Source organism: Vigna angularis, chromosome 9 (genome assembly GCF_016808095.1).
Source record: "Vigna angularis cultivar LongXiaoDou No.4 chromosome 9, ASM1680809v1, whole genome shotgun sequence".
In the NCBI taxonomy this organism is placed as follows: Eukaryota; Viridiplantae; Streptophyta; class Magnoliopsida; order Fabales; family Fabaceae; genus Vigna; species Vigna angularis.
The window spans coordinates 19722616-19743351 of NC_068978.1; the positions used below are offsets into that span (position 1 = coordinate 19722616).

General features: G+C 31.0%; 1 protein-coding gene and 1 non-coding gene across 2 annotated transcripts; one reads left to right on the forward strand and one right to left on the reverse strand.

The window, feature by feature from the left end:
* Positions 1 to 17221: 17221 nt before the first annotated feature.
* LOC108320147 (germin-like protein subfamily 1 member 20) lies at positions 17222 to 18659 on the reverse strand. The gene is made up of 2 exons (XM_017551493.2): positions 18507 to 18659; positions 17222 to 18090 (listed from the first exon to the last, which is right to left on the reverse strand). Exons 1-2 carry the CDS (start codon positions 18619 to 18621, stop codon positions 17543 to 17545), a joined length of 663 nt encoding a protein of 220 aa, XP_017406982.1. The 5' UTR covers positions 18622 to 18659; the 3' UTR covers positions 17222 to 17542.
* Positions 18660 to 20291: 1632 nt separating this feature from the next.
* On the forward strand, positions 20292 to 20379 carry TRNAY-GUA (transfer RNA tyrosine (anticodon GUA)). Its single transcript is given in 2 exon segments — positions 20292 to 20328; positions 20344 to 20379. It is a non-coding gene; the product is annotated as a tRNA-Tyr (tRNA).
* The last annotated feature ends 357 nt before the right edge of the window (positions 20380 to 20736 follow it).

Below are 20736 nucleotides of genomic sequence, written 5' to 3' on the forward strand. Positions count from 1 at the left end.
TGGAGTAAGTACTCTTTTTACTCCTTTTTGGTCCAATCTGTCTTTTGTTTGCATATACTTTATGAAATACACAGGAAAACACTAGAGGGGGCGAATATTTTTTTCTAAAATTTTCGAAAAAGGTATATGATGAGTTTTCAAAGAGTTACTGAACAAGGGTATGCTTCAGATGATAACATATAAAACTTAACAAAACCTCTTTAAAGAAGAAAACAATAAAACACAATTTTTATACTGGTTCACTCAACCTGAGCTACGTCCAGTTGTCCCTTAAGAACTCTTAAGGGGTTCCACTAGTCTTATCAAAGATTATAACAAGTTTAACCCACTCCTTGTTACAAGTATTATACCACTCCTAGTCCCCTTGTCAATCTTGACTAGTCCGAGTATTATAAATCATTTTTTGTTCACTAGTCAATCTTGACTAGTCAGAGTATTATAAACCACTCTTGTTTCCCTAATTAATGCTGACTATTCTGAGTATTATAAACCACTCTTGGTTTACAAATGTTTGATTACATGAAGGACAATAACTCTCATTGAGAGGGTTTTTAATTAAAATAATAAATTCCTGAATTCTTGTAATTACTCTCACTCACTCTTTTTGGATGAAAGCATCAGACCATGTAAGCTGATAGCAAAGCACTTGATTTCTGTTGACTCTCTAGTTTTCTTTCTTCTTTTCTTTGGGCATTTGTGTTTAGATGCTTTGAGCACAAAACGTTAGAGCAGATATTCAATGAAGGCTCTCTTTTGTTTTCCCTTTTTCTTTATCTCTTCTCTTCTCTTCTCTTCTTTGAAATATGTAGATGTTGTAGGCTTAGAGATAAATATTTGATGATAGCTCTTTTCTATTTTCTCTTATTTCTTGCTCATTACTCTTCTCATTCTCTTTTGCTAAAGTATGCTTTCATTCATTCTCTTATATCTTCATCATTTCTCTTAGGTTTACGAGCATTAGACAATATTTACATTAAGGTAGAGTAGAGCTTATATGTGTTATGATCTTTCGTGAGCATACTTTGTCTTTATTTTTTCACTCTCAATTTTATCTTTCATTTTTTACCCCTTTTTTTCTTTTTAGTTGATCTTCTTTATATAGACTTTCTTGTGAGATGACCGTTGGACATTGAGTTGATTTCAAAATAGGCTTCATAGCCTTTTTAAGTAGCTTGATCAGACTCTTGTCTACGTTGTAGAGAAGCAAAACTTTTTCGCATAAATAGCTTGTACGGTCTTCTTGGGCAAGAGGATTTGATGAAACATTTTAAGAATGTCTTCTTATCTCTCAACGTCTTTTCGACCTTTATGTAGAGCTTCTAAGTTAAGCTAAATGTTGTCATTTCCTGCACAGATAAAGAGAGCAAAACATGAAAGCACAAAAGAACTTCTCCATACAACATTAAATATTTTATCCAATGATGATTGTACATCACATGACGTGCTCATAGCATATTTGCATATGTCAACATTTAATTAATGCATCATTTGTTATCAAGTTTACTTTAGATGAAGTAGATGATATACTCTTTATATACTTCCCCTATAAGAAAGTTTACAAAATCTTGCGGTTTTGTTTGAGCGAGGTTAATACTTAGATGCTTTATCATTAGATCATACTCATGTTCTTTATTTCAGACGCTACAGAGTATAGATACTCTGTTAGGAAATCTACATTGTTTAGCGCAGGTCTAAGCTAGCATATTGCTTAATGGGATGACTATCGTTTATCCAACACGTTGTCTTCCTTTTAAGTGTGACATATACTTTTCCATAATGTTTAGTGCATCGTTTTAGATATCACACATGACTTATTTTTTCATACTCTTGATGACATAACCAACTCACTAATGTAGAAAAATACGTTAACGTTAGTGTTTTTCGATCTTTAACATCCAATACAAAGCTAACGTCATATCGAGAGATGTTAAATTGAGACATCATATGGAGCCCAGCGCAATTCCCTTTGCGCTTAGCAAGTGATCCAAGGGTGGTTTCTGTGAAATGGAAAAGGGGGGTTTGACGTCTAATTTTGTGAAGACTTACGTCAAGTTCGTTAAAACATAGCATTTCTCTTCGCGAAGGTTTTCCTTTGGAGTGGCACTGTAAGTGAGTTGACGTCGGTAATTGTATAGGTTGACTTTAATTCATGTACTTTAACGTCGTGTAGTGCATAGGAGAAAATAATGATTCATCAGCGTCTTCCAATGGATTGCAGATGTAACTCAGAACGAATTCCCATGTCTACCAAAATCTGGCCATGCTTTCACTCCATCTTTTGTCTTTCCTTTTACGTTTAGTAAAGTCCCGAAAATACTATCACATACATTTTCTTCAACGTACATCACGTCTATGCAATGTCGCACATCAAGTTTAAAATATGGAATATTAAAGAATATTAATCGTTTCTTCCAAATGTTTTTCTCAATGGTCTTCTTTTGAAGTTTTCCTAACACAACATTAATGTTCTTGACCTGGTTGTATACTTCTTCCCCATTGCGAGGTCTGAACATAACATCATCTTCTGCAATTCCATTAAACACTTTTTTCAATTTACGATAAGGATGATTTTGAGGAAAGAATCTTCGGTGTCTTGTGTACAAAGTTTTCTACCCATGCTTCAATTGAAGATATCTAGTATTTTATGCAAAATGACCTTTAACACTATAACCACTCAAGTTTCCATATGTTGGGCAATCATTTATTATGCAAAACAACATTGCATACAAACAAAAGTTTTCTTCTGAATATGAATTGAAGATCTTGATGCCCTCTTCCCACAACATTTTCAAATCATCAATTAACAGTTTTAGATACACATTAATGTCATTTCCAGGTTATCTAGGACCCGATATCATCATAGGCAACATCATATATTTTCTCTTCATGCACAACATAAGACATATATTGACCATGAACTATTTTTCCTACTTAAGTTGCCATAAGGATTCATATCATCGGTACCAAGTGCAAGTCTTAACTTTCTTGGCTCTACACCAAATTCTGGAAATTTTTCGTCAATCTTCTTCCATTCTAGGGAATCAGTTGGATGTCGAAGAAGATTATCACACTTTCTTCCATCAATGTGTCATTTAAGATTCTTCCCATCTTCTTGAATAGAAAACAATCATTTCATCCTAGCTACTATAGGCAAGTACCACGTTGCCTTAGTAGGTGGACCATCATTATCTTCATTATTATTTTCATCAACTTTCTTCTTAAACTGTGATAAACCACACATCAGATACAACTTCAGTGAAGCATATTCATCTCTATACAAAACACAATCATTGGGACATGCATGTATCTTTTGGTATTTCAAACCCAGTGGACATAAAATTTTCTTCGTCTGTAATTACGGGTTTGTAAGCCATTATTTTCTAGAAGGATCTCCTTTAGCAACTCCAACAATTTCGTGAAACCTTTATCAGTCCATTCATTCCTTGCTTTTAAACAAAACAATTTCAAAGTTGCCGACAACCGTGTAAAGTTGGTGCATCCTAGATACAACTCTTACTTTGAATCGTTCTTAAGACTTTCATATAAATGAGCTTTTCCAAAATTTTCTTCTCCAACATCACGTATGATGAGTCAATATTATCTCAACTTCACTTACCTTATTGTACTAGATTTAATTAGGGAATTGTGCTTGAATGTACATTATTCCCCAATTTTTGTTAATTGTGCTTAATTTGATCAAAAATTCTTGTTTCAATAAATTTGAATGATCTAGGACTAATTATTGTTATTATTAATTGCAGGAGAATTTTTGGAATCATATTTTGGGGACATTAAGAGTTGCCAAGTCATTCCAAATCTTCCACATCAGCATTTTAATTTAATTTAAATTGTATTTTAATTTTTTAGGCCTTTTTGGACCAATTTGCACATTGAGCCGTTTTTGGCCATTTTTGGGAGTGACCCAATTGTAATTTCTGACCTAGTTTAGTGTGCCAAGAGGGGGGAAGACCTCCCATCTCTCCTTATTCTACATTTTGTGTTTTAAGGGGTTCTTGGAGAGCTCCTCATCTTAGGTTTTTCGTTTTCTCTCTTCTCTTTGTATTGAACTCGTTTTCTAATTAAATGCAATCCTGTTTTCAATTTCTTTCTCTATTTTCTTGCTCATTTTTGTTTCCATTGCTTCTACTATTCTTAGAATTTAATTTTCGTTTTCATCTTGCAATAGCATTTCGTTTTGCTCTTCCAATTCCAATTTACATTCTGTTTTCCCCTTTTGTTTTCATTTTGCGTTTTGTGTTTTGGTTTTGCGTTTTGAAGTTCTGGGTTTGGTTCGTTTTTATGTTGCATTTTGGTGCTGTAATTCATTTTCCAATTCTTGATTTTGCGTTTTTAATGTTGGGTTGCAGTTCTAATTCATTAATAATGGTAGATTAATCGGTTTTTGTTGGTCATTAGTGATTTTACAGCATTTTCCATGAGATTATGTGCTATTATTGCAATTCTGCTACTGTCACTTTGTATCACATTTAATCTGTTATGCACTTGCGATTAGGGCACGCTTAGTGGTCTAATTTCGGTTAATTATCGCTTAATTAGTTAATCTGTTTAGTGTAGGGGTTGATTAATTTGGTGCAATTCGTTTGCTTAATTCCTCTTAGGAAAACCCAATTAATCTTCGCTTAGTTGATTGATTGGTGTTTGAATAGGGTGAGGGTAACGTTCAATTGATTGTTAATCGAGGATTGGGAGTGTTGTAACTAAGCCAATGACCAACCTGTCTTTGAATTGTGTGAAATTTGTGTTTTGATTTGTTAATTTCTAGTTCAAAAATGTCTATTTCCTCCCCTCCACTACATGTTTGATCTAATTCCTGAACCACATTTGGTCCTTGGGAGGCAACCTAGGAGTCACTTCCTAGTATTATACTACACTTAATTGCATATTAATTTGATTCGGGTACGACCTCGATCAACGTACCATTTCCTCTAAATGACCACTCATTGATTCATCCACATAATTTGAATCTCTTGACATTGTTGGGTGGTATATTACTTCTCCAAGTCAAGTCCAAACTATATAACTTCTCATTATTTCATAATGAACAAATGATCACGGATATTGTCCAAGTCTTCCAATATTTGATTAAGACAACAAATAGAAGGACAAAAATATGTCTCGTTCATTGGGTTTGCATGTTCTTTAACATATTATAAGAGTAAAAACTCTCATTTCATACTCTTCACCAATATAATGTTCATTCATCCAGCTTCAATTCATACTACTCTTAAAATGTTTTTAAACAATAAAAAGGCAAAAAACCACATCAAAAAATAAATATAACTTACGATTCACAAAATGAATAGAAACACGCGACTTAAAAAACAAATACATTTAAGGTAAATAACATAAAACTGACATTGGATGTTCTTTAACTTCGTGAACCAAGCAAATGGGGCTTACTTCAATAGATAGAGGTTCAACTCACTAACCACGTAAAAGCCTCAAGAAAACAAAAACCAATCGATCGAAACATACAAAAAACAACACAAAAGATCATGAAACCATTATCGCAAAGACTTAACTGAGTGAAACGTAACCTTTGTTGTTATTCACACTTATCTTTGAAAACGGAAGTTCAAGAAAAATGAAAGCGCAAAGAAATAGTTAAAGTAAGTTAAGTTTTTAAAATTTACAACATATAAGACGTTGGAAACCAAGTAAATCTGACATCTTATAGATATATGACGTCAAAATCTAGGACACTCAACGTCATATTGTAGTAAATACTTAAACTTTCCCGCGAAAACTTTAATGTTTTTTGGGGAAATATGATGCCGACTTAACCCACAGTCCGATGTTTATTTGGTCAATGAGAAGTGAAAAGGTCATCCTCACAACATCAACAAGCATATAACGTTTGGGAATACAAAAGATAAACGTCATATATCCATGAACAATGTAGTGAATGTTATGAATATTTATTTCATTGAAGTTGGAATCATTAATTATAGTGTTGTAAATGAAATGTTTGATGTTGAATTAGCCTTAGGTTCAATGTGTAATGGGTTAGGAGGACAGGGTAGTTGGTAGCATTAATTACAGTGTTGTTACCAATAAAGGCTTTGACGTCAAACTAGGTAATGATTCGACATCTAATTGGTTAGAAGAAGAGTGTAGTTGGGAGCATTAATTACAATGTTGTAAAATGTTATCAATGAGGAGCATTGATGCCTTGAAGTGATTTTGATGATAATACACTTGAAAGACTTGAAGAATCTATATGGTAAATGTTAAAAGCATACATTGTAGAAATCATTGTACATGAATTATTTTGCATTTGTAAAGTACTTAAAAGTTTCATTAACTAGTGATTCTTTACTGCAATGATCGATTATCACAGGGGATAATGGATTATCACATGCCAAAACAGAAAAGGGTTGGTTGTGGCAATAATTGATTATCACAAGGGATATCGATTATCATGTTTTTCAAAAACCCATAACGGCATGAAATAATCGATTATCACTTATGGTAATCAATTATCATTGGTAGTTAGGACCATAATTTCCTTTTCTTACCCATGGCCTACATATACAACCCTCATAACCTTTAAGAGGTTACCAAAACTACTTGAGTGCACAAATAAGTTCTTAGGAAGTTCTTTGAGTTTAAGTGTGAGTTAGATCAAGTCTTGTGAAAAGGAGAAGATTGTGTTTACTACGTCTAAGGTCCAAGCGTTTTTCTTCAAGTTGATTGAGTTAGTTTCTTTACATCGTATGTCGAAGGAAGGTGTATTCTTTTCCTAATCTTTGCATTATTCAGATTGTAATCTGAAACTGAATTATAGTGAAAACGTTAATCACTCTTTATAGTGATTAATGACTAGACGTAGAATCTATTTATTCGAACCAGGATAAAAATCATTTGTGTGATTTTCTCTATCCTTATACTCTTTGCTTACAAACTGTTCGTTAAAATTAGTGAAAGAAAATAATATGTTTTAAAAGAACCAATTCACCCCTCACCTCTTAGTTATTGACCATTTTCACGCTTTTAAACATTTGCGCGATACCAATCTCAACAAACGAAGTGTTTGATGTCAAATTGGGCCCAGGTTCGACATCTAGTTGGTTAGGAGGAGAGGGCAATTAGGAGCATTAAATACAATGTTGTTACCAACGAAGGATTTGATGTCAAACTGGACAATGATTTGACATCTAGTTGGTCAAGAGAAGGGGGAAGTTAGGAGCATTAATTATAGTGTTGTCAACAAAGCCTTTGACGTCGAACTGAGTAATGGTTTGACGTCTAATTGGTCAGGAGAAGGAGGTAGTTGGGAACATTAATTACAATGTTGTTACCAACAAAGGGTTTGACGTCAAATTGGGCAATGGTCCGACATCTAATTGATCAGGAGATGAGAACAATTGATAATAATAATTATAGTGTTGTTACCAACAAAGGGGTTCACGTCTCTTATTGCATATTCAGACATCTAAAATTCGTATTCAAATACCATTTCCATTCCATACTTTTGTCCAGAAGTGTTTCCCTATTGAACATATTAGAACCCATTTTTATGTTTACCTAAAGATTTTTCTTTCCTTTAGATTTCAGAGCATTTGTCTTCTGATAGAAAACTCATAGGCAAGGGTCTTATCACTAGAAGTATGATGAAGCTTTTATAAGAAGAACTATCTTTAGAAGAAGAAACAAACTTTAGCTTCACGTAGGTCATCATGGAAGATGAAGGAGTAGTATAGGATTTAGGCCATGTATTCAATCATGTAGTATAGGATTTCTTTAAGCTTGTATTAAGGCCTAATTAGTGTAGGGTTTTCCTTAAGTTAGACATCAAATCAAGTGGAAAGTGTGTGTCATGTGTCATGCTTCATTGGAGAGTATTTGTTTTTAGAAGTGACCACATGGCACTCTAGGATTGGAGGGGTTTACCTTTATAAGTGGCCACTTGTCCTTCCAACATTGAAGAGGATTTGTACACTTGCCTCCATCCTAGAAGGCCACCAAATTTAGCCAAGCCTTGTCCTTTAGATTTTCCATTTTCTTTTAGGGTTGTATGAGACACCCTTACCTATATAAAGAGGTGCCTCCATCCTTGTAATCATCTTGGAAGTTTATTAATGTTATGCTGCCCAAATTTTGCATACATTTCCTAGATCTAGACCAGAGCAATCCTAGAGGCCTTTCTAGTTACATTCCTCCTTGAGTTGGCCTCACTTCTTTTGGAGCCATGAAACACTACACCACCACCACTATATCTACTAAATTTTGTGTGCTTCTAAACCATCCACACCTTAGCTCATCATCTTTTGACCATTTACCACCACATTTTCACACCATCTATCCAAGGAAATACCCCTCCGTGCACATTTCTAGATTTGGCCCAACCTAGCATAAGGAGGTTGTTATCATCTTCTCCAAATAGCAATTTTTTGTCTTAGATTTCAAAGTGCCCATTCATCTTCAGGAAACATGTATGTATTAATGAAGGTGGCCTTTGAAATTCGAAGACTGGAAAATGTGTTGTAGAAGGGATAGGCCTTATTTCCCAACCAAGAGAGGTGGGTGAATTGGTTTGTATTAAAAAATAAGTTTTTTTTAAACCTTTGAAAATCTTTTGCACTTTCTTGAAACACAAGCAAATGAAGATTGTAATGCAATAAAATAGATAAGGAAGAGAAAGATTAAAACCAAGATTTATACTGGTTCGACCAAGCCTACATCCAATCTTCCATCAACAACCTTAGTTGAAGGGAGCCACTATAATGATAGAGTTTACAAGCAAGAATACAAAGACTCCCTCTCAATGCACTCTTCTTCCCCACTCAAAATCACTTATAGAAAACAAGAGGTGAACACTCTCACACTCTCATAACCTAGAAAGCAATCCCAAATTTCTGTCACCTTAAAGCAATCCCAACTCTAAGATTACCGAGCAATCCCAATTCTCAATAAGAACAATCACAATTATCTCCTCTGGCACAACATCACAAGAACTCAATCCACCGATTGAAAAGGATAAAAATGATCTTCACAGCAAGAACTTTAATATTATAGATATGATAAGCAACCTTTTAGCACACTTCTTGATAGAATCTTAATGTATAAACCCAAAGTTGATCCTTGATTCTTCAAGATGGTTCTTGGACGCTCCTGTAATCAAAACTCAATCAAAATGTTAGTTATGAAATTGAATGTTCAAAGATTAGTTTGGAACCGCGCGCAAGATATCTATTTATAGCATTTTTGAAATCCTGACACATTTTAATCGATTACACTATTAATGTAATCGACTACGTTTTTCCTGCTAGTTTAGTAGTTTTTTCCAACATTTCAAAGTACGACTTATAATTAATTATATGGTGCATGCAATCGATTAAACAATTCTTAACAGCCAAAAATAAATGCAATATGACCGTTATAACTGTATTAACTTGAAGGAAATTGAATTCATCATATGAAGTGACTTAACCAATTATACAACTTATGTAATCGGTTATGTCCAACACTTAAGTAAATTTTAAATTTCAAACACCATTTAAATCAGATTTTAACTCTTTAGAAAAGATGTATTGGCTAACTTTCTTAATCAGTTATATACATTGTATACCAATTATGTTAGAACAGTTTGCCTCCAATAAAGCATACAAGAGACCTTAAACAATTTAACAGATTACATGGATTGTTTAACAGATTAAATTATACCATAAATACATTTTTAATCTGTTTAAACATGTAAACTTTTTTCCAATCAATAATACATGTATCAAGCACACACATCAATAATATCAAACATTTGTTATGCCATTTTATGCAAGATAACTATAAAACAGATCCTTAATGTCCATCAACAAAATGTCCATTATACAATGTTCATTATCATGTACATCATCAAAAACAATATATTCAAAGATTAATTCTTAAACAATGAATATGCATATAATAGATATAATCACAAATATAATCACAATGAATATGCATAACATATAGTCCAAGCACAATCACAAATATAGATAATAACAATTTTCATATATGTGTGGAAGAAACTATTAAAACATTTATGTTGTTGTCATCATCAAAAACACACAAGGGTTTGGGTTTAGCTTTCACATTGTTCCCCTATCAACATGCGTTTTGGAGGATAGAAATGTAATGAAATCTTACTGAAAAAGGAATCTTCAGAAAACTTAAACCATGGTTCACAATATGTTTAATGGTGAAACTTTTTAAACATAATGACGTCGAACTGAGACATAATTCGACATCTAATAAGTCGGCAGAAGGAGGCAGTTGGGAGCACTAATTATAAATTTGTTACCAACGAAGGGTTTGATGGCAGACTTCGCAATGGTTTGACGTCAAATTGGCCAGGATAAGGGGTCAATTTGGAGCATTAATTACAATGTTGTTACCAACGAAGGGATTGAAGTCCATTGGTGCATATTCTGACATCTAAAATTTGCCTACAAATACCACTACCATTCCATTATTTTATCCAATAGAGTTTTCCTCTAGATCATATTAGGATTCATTTTTTAAATTTTCCTGAAGATGTTTTTTATCTTCATATTTCAGAGCAAAATGTAATGAAATTTTACTGTAAGAAACATCTTTAGGAAATTTAAAAAATTAATCACAATATGTTTTAACAATTTGTCGTCGGACGTTCGTATTGTGCGACGTCAATATGCTTTGTCAATATAAAAAAACCTCCAATGTTAAAAAACCTATGCACAAATATGAAAACCATTTAAGATAAGAGGCATCTTTAGAAAACTTAAACCGTGTGTGAATATATGTATAGTGGAACCCTTGTTCAAATTGACATACAAATTGACATACAAATTAACGTCGAATTATGTGATAATCCGATGTCAATTACCTTTGAGGATTTCAAAAGCAACTACATTATTACAAAACCTATGCACAAATATGAAAACCAAACCATCCAAAGAAGCATACTTTATGCAAAATGGAGAAGTTGTTTGAAATCCATATATGTTAACTTTTAGCCTCTAAATTTTTATCACACCTTCAAGGTTCACAAAAACTTTTCATAAAGATGATGAAAGCGTTACTTTTGTGAACTTGAAAGGGTTAATAGAAATTCAAAGACAAAAAATTAACAATATGGAAGTTGGTTCCAAAAGCTCTTTAAGGAAGCGAAAGTTTGGTGAATGAATGTGTAGGTTTTACAAAGGATTCGAAAACTCTTTTGGAAAGTGAAACAATGAGGAATATAAGGAGAATTTCATATAAATTTATTTTGTTGTGGACGTTTGCGATTGCCTACGCAAACGTTATATTTTTACTCAGAGTACAATATAATGTCGAAGATGGGGTTAACCAAAGTTAAAGGACTTCGGTTGTGATTTTTTCGGACGTCATTAAGTTAATATGTCAAAATTTTAGCCTTGTACACGTCTAGTTTATTGCATTTATTTACAACAATGCCACCAGTATTTTTAACGTTGGTTTTTTCGTTCTCTAATGTTGATTGTGAGACGTTATAGCCTTATTTTGCACCAGTGGCTTGATTGTGAATGCATATGTGTTTAGCGTAGTGTTTTTATGTATATCTTTATTGCATTAGACACTATCTATTTGAACATAATTACTCTAGTATTCATTATGGATGTTTTGTCTTAGTAACTTAGATAGACAATTTTACTTGTCAAACATTTGTCTTTTGGCATATCCAATTATTCAGACATTTCTTTCTATAAGAAATATTTCATTGAGTATTGTTTGATAAACTTCAAAACATGGGTTCCTAAACAGTCTAGCTTCTCTAGACGATTTTGTCTTAACACTTTATAAATTGGTTGCACAAATTCTTAAGAGGTTCTAAATGTTTCTTTGTTCTCTATTAGTCATTAGGGTATGATTGGATCATTAATTTAAGCCTTTTGTGTATATATATTTGTTTAAAGATTTTGTATTGTGAGGAGGATTTGTTAGAAAAAGGGTTCATCAATTCAGGTAAAGGAATCTTATAATTATATTATTAGGCATTTTAAGAATTGTGTGTGTTTTGAATGAAACTAATTAGATTGGATGACATGGGTAAAAATGTTTGAATTGTGTATATTGTGGACTGAGTTTTTTGAAACTGAATGTGTAGTAAGTATTGAAATTGGCTTTTGTGTTGTGCGAATTTATTATATGCATGTGTTATAAAATTATGTTTTGAGAGTGATCTAATTAGTTAAATGATGTTATTTGGGACATTTTAAAATCATGAACAATAGTTTAAGAAATCAAAACTAGAAATTTTGGAATGTATAAATTGTTTAAACTATTACTAAGTTAATATTCTATTTACTTGAAACTCGTTGCTTGAAATCAAAACTTGTCTCAATACTAAATAAGGAATAAGCAGATAGTGAAACCGCCACAAAGATGCCTTTAGCCCTTTATCTATTTATTTATTTATGCTTTTGAAACCCATCATCGACAATGAATATGCTGAGTGAGGATGAAGAAGGAAAAAGAAGAGGTGAAGAAGAAAAGAAAAGAAAATAGAAAAAGAATGTAAAAGAAAAAAATTAAAAAAAAAACCATGTTAGTGATGTGTCAGCTAAGTGTTTTGACTTTTTAATCAATATATGGTTGTTAGACACATCACCTAACATTGTTGATTCTCGAAGACATATTCTATGCATTACTAAATTATAGGGATGAATATATTGTTAGAATCGCACATCGGAATGTTCGCATATGGACAAAGAACAAAATTAAGGTTAGAAAACACCTCCTCTGACACACAAAGGATGAATAGTTTTTCTAGCCAAATCAGCAACACTCAATCACTTACACACACTTAGTGAAAGTTCACATTCTACCTACACTAGGTTTTTTAAAGCCCCTTTTTCACAAACTTTGAGAGTTTCTCTAACACATAGATCATAAATCTCTTAGTGAAAAGTTATTTTCAAATTAGGTTTAGGTAAAATATATATAGACCCCTATTTTGAAAATTAGGTCAGAAAATTGAAAAGTCTATTTGCAATTTCCACTAATAATCAATTATCATAAATGATAATTGATTATTTCAAAAACTCTTTCAAAAATTATTTTCTTGTTGTGATAATCGATTATCAGAAGGTGATAATAAATTATCACAAATATACTTCTGAAAAACTTAATTTTAATTGGATAATCGATTATTATTAATGATAATTTATTATCACATAGGTTTTTATGAAAAGTAAAATTTTCCTTAAGTGTTTTATTGTATGAGTTCTATCTATTGACTTTTGATCTACTAATTTAAATAAAATACACAAATTATAAGACTTCAACAACTAAATTCTTAAGTGTTTAATGTATCTCTTCATCCAATCATTTTTTAAATCTTCAACACTTTTTCATAAGCTAAGTGTTCTAACTTTTCAATCAAATCAATATATGATTCTTAGACACATCACCCCAAAATTATTTAATTGATTCTCGAAAACATATTTTATGTATTACTAAAATATAGAGATGAATTTTGCATGAAATTTTTAAGTGAATAAATTTTAATTTCGCATTTAAGAAATTAAAAACATTATTAACCCTTTATTTTGTTAACAAGATTCAAAATCGTAATTTTTTAAACTAAACCTAATTATATTCTGGTTTATGTGCTACTACTCCTTTTTATTTTCACTCTGCCAAAAACCCTTTCGTTAATCCAATATCGAATAAAAGTTTATATCAAAATAATTTAGAATAAAAACAAGAAAAGATCAATTTATTTTACAATTTTTCTAACAGTTTTTCTTTAATATTTTATGAAAAATGTATAAATAAAAAGTAAATAATTTAATGCGTTAAAAACTTGAACAGTTAAATACATTCTTTATTTATCAAGATAATTTGCAGAAAAGTTCATTTAGTAGCAGTCACAATATTTTGTCCATCCCTAATTCTTGCAATTTTTTTTTAAAAATTTTCCTTCATATTTTCTTAGAAAAGGTATGGCTTTAGAAATTTATTCCTAAACTAAGCTCCTATAATTAATCTTCTCATTACAATCACAATCAAGTCAATATTTAAAGGTTTAAATATATTTAAGTGTGCTGCGCATATATAGAGAGAGATTTAATTTCTGTAACAAATTACTTTTGATTTTGTTTAATGTCACTTATTTTATTTTCTTTTAGGCAAAACAACATGATTTATATTTTTACGATATATTTTAAAATAACTTACTTAAAATATAGTAATTTCGTTTTAATATTATTGAAAATTGTGATATGAATTTTTGTTCCTAGTCCAAACAATATGTTGAGTATCTAACCAAAATAAGTGATAATGGATATTACAAGATAAAATAATTAATAGAAACTATTTAAAATATATTTTACACGTTTAAATAAATAATGTAAGAAAGATACAAAGAATTAAAGAGAGCTGAAAAAATGTTTTGTAAGAGTAATTCATTTTTCAATCAACTGAAATTGTACGACTTACAACTGAATGTTTAGGAATATTTTATTACACTTTTATTACAAACATTTTAATTATATAATTAGTAAATTAATTATATTTGCGCTAGTAAATAAGAAATACAGGATTGTAAAAATAAATAAACAATAAATTATACATTTCATTTTCTTTTCCTTTCTCTCTTTATCTAACAATTTGAATGTGAACAAAAGTATAACACTCTAATATTTATTCCATCCTTAACATCAAATATCTAATGTTTATAAAGTAAAAGCATATATGTCCTTTGAAAATACAAGTTATTCTAAAGTAAAAGTTATATACACTTCTATGATGTTAACAAATGGACATTTTTAATGTTATGGACTGTAATATAATTATGTAAGTTATATTAGGAATGTGAATTCTTGAGTTAATCCACATGTTTAAGTTGGATTGAGTTAGAAAAAAAATTAAATATGGATTAAACCTGATTCACTTAATTTATGAGTTAAAAACGGATTGAATCTGGTTGAAAGTGAATTCACCCATAACCTACCAACAACAACTTTTTATTAGTTTTTCATCATTTTTTATAAGTTTATATTATTATAATTATTTACTACTTATAATTGTGTAGGTTAACAATTTGATTTTTTAAATATTAGAATGTTGATAATAATGTTTGAATAGTTTAAATATTTAATTTGTTTGTTTGCTAAATTATGTATGTTAAAGTTTTAATTTTCAACTATTCTCTTTATAATAATATTTGGAAAAATAGGTGAACAATTTGATTATACTACTATAAAAAATGAATTAAGTTTATTCACTTTAATTGCATTGTAATAAATATATAAAATAAATCAAAAGAATAAAACATCCTTCAATATGTGAACCTACTAACTCATCAAATGAAATCTATGATATAAAATTTCTAATTTACCAAAGAGTGAATCAGGTTGAAATGCTTTATTTTTAATTCAATATATGATAAGTGAATCCATGTAAGTAAAATTGACTTATTTTGATAGAACAAGCTAATTCAATTCAAATAGTATTATCAAGAAATTATTTAAGAAAACATCAGACAAACCAAACTTAATTAACCACATGCTATCTTAAAGACTCTGATATTGGATCCAAACCCAACTCTTAAAATAATAGGTTGTTCCATTAAATTGACAAACATTGGAATAAACCAAATGAAACTACAACCGAAAACAACATTACGGTATACCAAAATAACCCAGATGCACTTTTTTTACTATATTAGTAATTATATGTCGGGGTTGGACTGCTCCGTCCTGTTTTAAATATATGGGCTCGATTTTCTGGTGTGCCCTGCATATATGGGGTGTTGCTCCCTCCAGTACCATTCCTTCTCCCTCTACCTTCTTAACTCTCTACAAAAGTTTTTTAATTATAAAAGTAGTCTTTTTTACTTTTAACCTTAATTTATTTACTTTATTTTGAAATCCTAAATTTATACATATTTTTACTCACCCATTTTCACTCGTAAGTCCACCCCCAACTCTCCCAAGTCTCACTTTTTCTCTTTCTAGATTCTCACCCCTTTCAACTCTCACCGGATCCGTTTCTTCTCATCTTTTAACTCTTACTTCTCTTTTCCATATCCGTTTAGTTCTTCTTCATATTCTTGTCTCCATATCTGTTTGGTTTCATGGTGTGGTGGTGTGACTTTCTGTGGTGCGATGATGCAGGGTGTTTGCGGTGGTCATTTGACGATGGAGCGATTTCAAACGATAATGAATATTTTATGACTAACAATAATGATCAAATTCCTCTCTTAAAGTTTTAAAATTTCAATATCTTAATTTTTTATTTAAATGATTATATAAAATAATGTTTCAACCTTTTTATAAAATTAATTATCCTCCACAATATTTTTTCTGACACATTGCGAGATATATTTCTTCCTCATGTATCAACATTTTTTTTATGTGAGATTGCTTAACTCTTCGTATGTTGGTGTGGGTAAGATAAACAATCAGAAAGTTCAAAAGATACAAGAAAGAAGCATAAAAAACAGGGAGAGACAGAAGAAAATGAAACATAGAAACATGAGTCCACCATTAAAATGGTTGTGTTGTTTGGGTGATGAGATAGAAGAGAGAAAGAAACAACATAATGGTCAATAACAAATGCTTATTGGTTAAGCATAAACCAAACCATCGCATTCATATAGGAGATTGGAGTGGGTAGAAGTTACAAAATATTAATCCTAAAAATAAAATTATACTAAAGGATAAAACAGGAATGGGGAGATGGAGGGAACAAGAGGTGGTGGTGAAGGGAGCAACACCCCATATATGGGCTTAATTTTCTTGCCAACCTACATACATCTTGACCCGTAGGCCTGGGTACTGGCCCATTTTTGGTGGGTTTAATAAAGTATTAGCTAAATTAGTATATTATAAAAAGCTAAATTAACACTAATTGTTTACTGTCCATATAAATGTAAATTGTAAAGTAATTAGATGCTAAGGTTAGGCCCAATATAATTATATTCCCAATACCTATGTGCTTATTTCATGTCTTTTACACGTCTTTGGTCGGTCTTTGATCCGCGCAGACAACAGGTTATGCAGGACGAGTTTAAGCATACCAATAAATTTTAAATCTCAACTCGTTTTACACTTTTTCTTGCAACCTAACTCGCACAGGTCATCCTATATTAATTCATCCATGATTAAATGATGATCTTTTGCTTTCAATGGTATATACATAAACATAAAATTCATTATAGGGTTTACGATTTAGAGTAACTCGCTTTTAACATCCTAAATATACAGGAAAGATATAACAATATAATTAAATTCAAATAGCATTATCTTAAGAAAACATTGACAACCGAACTTAATTAACCACGTGTTATCTTAAAGACTCTGATACTGGATCCAAGCACAACTCTTGCAACAATATTGTTGCATTAAATTGACAAACATTGGAATAAATGAAATGAAAGTACAACAAAAAACAATCCTACAATATATGAAAACAACCCAGATGCGTTTTATTTATTATATTAGTAATTATTTGGAGGTCTATGGGGTGATAGAAACATGAAATTCATTATTTGTATACGTAGAATAAGAAATGATGGATGATGTTCCCAGACAAACTAGTCCTTGCCGTACCATGATTTCCTTTGAAGGTCTTCAATTACTTTGTTATCAAGTTGAAGAGCCCTGGCGAGAACCTCAACAGAAATAGGTGGAACAGCTTTAAACAAAGCGTTTGCAACAATAACAGTTCCTGGATTTTGACTGCTAAGACCAGCAATAGCAACAGCATTTCCATAACCGACATTGAGTTGGAAGTGAACGAGACCAATTGGGAAGACAAAGACATCACCCTTGTTCAAGACTTTGGTGAAAAGGCGATTTCCATCTTGATTTGAGGATACAAATCCAACATAAAGTGTTCCTTCGAGAACAATAAGGATCTCAGTGGCACGAGGGTGGGTGTGGGGAGGGTTTAAACCCTTTGGTGCAAAATCTATGCGAGCCAAAGATATGCCCAGCGTGTTCAATCCAGGTAGTTGATCAACAGCCACAGGAGTCACCTGTGCATTCAGTGGGTTGTCGGTGTTCCCAGGTTCCACATGTAAGGAGAAATCTTCAGCTTTCACTGCCTTTGGGTCTTTGCAAAATTCTCCATTCACAAACACTACCAATTACAAAGCAATGGTTATTATATATGTAGCATGAATACTATCCTGATCCCTTCACACGTGGACACTTGGACACGTGTAATTTTCAAATGGTAAGAAAGAAGATTTATATATTAGATCATTATGAATTATTTAAATCGAGGTATTCAAAATTATCTAAAAGTAAAGTTGGTAAAAAAATAAATGTTATTCATTTATGTCATATCCAAATAGTAAAAAGAAGATATAATTCTTTCAAGACGTTTCATCCCTTCTTAATCATCATCCTGAAAAAGATACTTCAGTCCAATTATTTAAATACAAAATTTAAAAAAAAAAATACATTGTATAAATAGGTGATTAGGAATTTAATAAAATCATTTTCAATATATAATTGTATCTATATATATGATTGAAGACTATTTTTACGTACCACCATCGCGTTCCTTGATTGCAACACAAAAGTCTTGCAGGGGACTAGGGTCATACGCAGAAACAAGTGAGGAAGTGAAAGCTAAGATGGCAAGAAGCAAGTAAACAGCTTTCATTTTTTTCCCTTTCGGTATCAAACGATTCTTGTGCTTTGTAATGTTGTGAGAAGTGAGTTTTGATTCATTTGGAGATCGGTATTTATAAGGATGAAGCATCGATTGCTTTGCAGATTGTATTTACCGTAATTAATTTTTTATTTAGTGAGGAACCGTTCCTTAACAACTACATAGGTACTTGATCAAAGAGTAGACTAAAGAGATGCCCCATGTGAAAAAGAAAACGCAAGTGTTTCGGTGTTACCTCTTCAACTGGCTTTGCTTGTTATACTTGTTCCCCTAATATTATTTTATGAGAGGATTATCGTTAACTTAATCAATGTTTAGTTTGGACTTTGTTTCAATATAGTACATTGATGACGTTATAGTTTAAATGGGTTGAATGGAAAAATTTTGTGAGGGACTGGGTCATACTTATCATCAAATGTATATTTACCACGGCTAAACATAGAGACCATTTCTGATGCCGCTGTCAACAACTTCAGAAAATGACTACTCAAACATTTCAATAATACAAGAGTGTTTGAATATATATATGATCTTGAATCATTCACAAAATAAAATGGCCAAGGGAAAACTTGAACAGTTCAATACATTCTTTATTTATCAAGATATTCTGTAGAAAAATTATAATTACTTTATTATTATATTCTTTAATGCTATTTCGTTTTTCTTTTTCTTTTTCCTTGTTGTCTTCTTCTCGACGTCTGTGTTGTTGGTAAGATCCCACGATTTAGTAGCAGCGACAATCTTCAGTTTGTCCATCCCTAATTCTTTCAGTTTTTTTTTAATTTTTCCATAATATTTTCTTAGAGCAGGTATGGGCTTTAGAAATTTGTTCCTAGACTAAACTCCTATAATTAATCTTCTCAATTATAAGAATAATTAATCTTCTCAATTTAGAATCACAATCAAGTCAATATTTAAAGGTTTAAATATGTTTAGTTATGCTAGATTTAATTTTTGTAACATTATTCTTTTAGTTGTTTAATGTCACTTATTTTATTTTCTTTTAGGCAAAACAACGCTGTTCATATCTTTGCGATATACTGTAAAAATATGTACTTAAAATATAGTAATTTCGGTTAATGTAATATGAATTTCTGTTCCTAGTCCAAATAATATGTTGAGTATCTAACCAAAATAAGTGATAATGGATATTACAAGCTAAAAGAATTAATAGAAACTAGTTAAAATCTATTGTACACGTTTATTTAAAGAGACCTAAAAAGACTTTTGTAAGAGTAATTCATTCTTCAATCAACTAAAATTGTACGACTCATAACCTTTTATATAACTGATAGAAATATTTTATTACAATTAATTATATATAATTAGTAAATCAATTATATATGCGCTAGTAAATAACAAATACAGTATTGTAAAAATAAATAAGCAATAAATTATACTTTCAATATTATTTGTCTGAAATATAACTTAATCACGCTAAATTAATGAATAGTTGATTTCATAAAATTTTAATTTTATTTCATATTTTGATATTTCGGTGAGGGAAATGATATATTATTTTATTGATATAATGATATTATTTGTTTGAAATATTCTACAACTTATATAAAGAATTTGTAATAAATTGTATGTTTTATTTTTGCTTATATTGATATGTAGAATATGGATCATAATTTTGTTATCTTGCCAGCTGATATAAACCGACCTTAGCTCAGTTGGTAGAGCGGAGGACTGTAGTTGGATTTAACAGACATCCTTAGGTCGCTGGTTCGAATCCGGCAGGTCGGATTTTTTTCCTCATTTTTCTCAATAAAGCAGAAAAAATAATAATTTTCTTTTGTCATTTGAAGTATTCCATAACACTTTATGAATGTGTTATTCAACAATACCTGGTAACAAAAAAATCACATGAAATTCTTAAATAGTAAGACATGATAAAACTTTCTTGCATTTCTATAAAAATTTCATGCTTCCTTAGAAAAACTATTTTTGGAACGGATTAACTCTTCGTAATATCAATACTTTCAAAAATATACTCTCTATAACACTTTACAATCACATTTATCATCATGAAAAAAGTTATTTGAAACCAATTTTAAATTCATCCGCTGTAAGATAAATTTTATTTTCAATTATTTTTGCTAA

What these genes read in the sequence shown, in the direction of transcription:
- LOC108320147 (XM_017551493.2), bottom strand. Translation starts at nt 18,621, where the DNA reads ATGAAAGCTGTTTACTTGCTTCTTGCCATCTTAGCTTTCACTTCCTCA. An exon ending in AATCAAGGAACGCGATGGTG is followed by an intron (nt 18,091 to 18,506) that starts GTACGTAAAAAT and finishes TGTAATTGGTAG; the next exon opens with TGTTTGTGAATGGAGAATTT.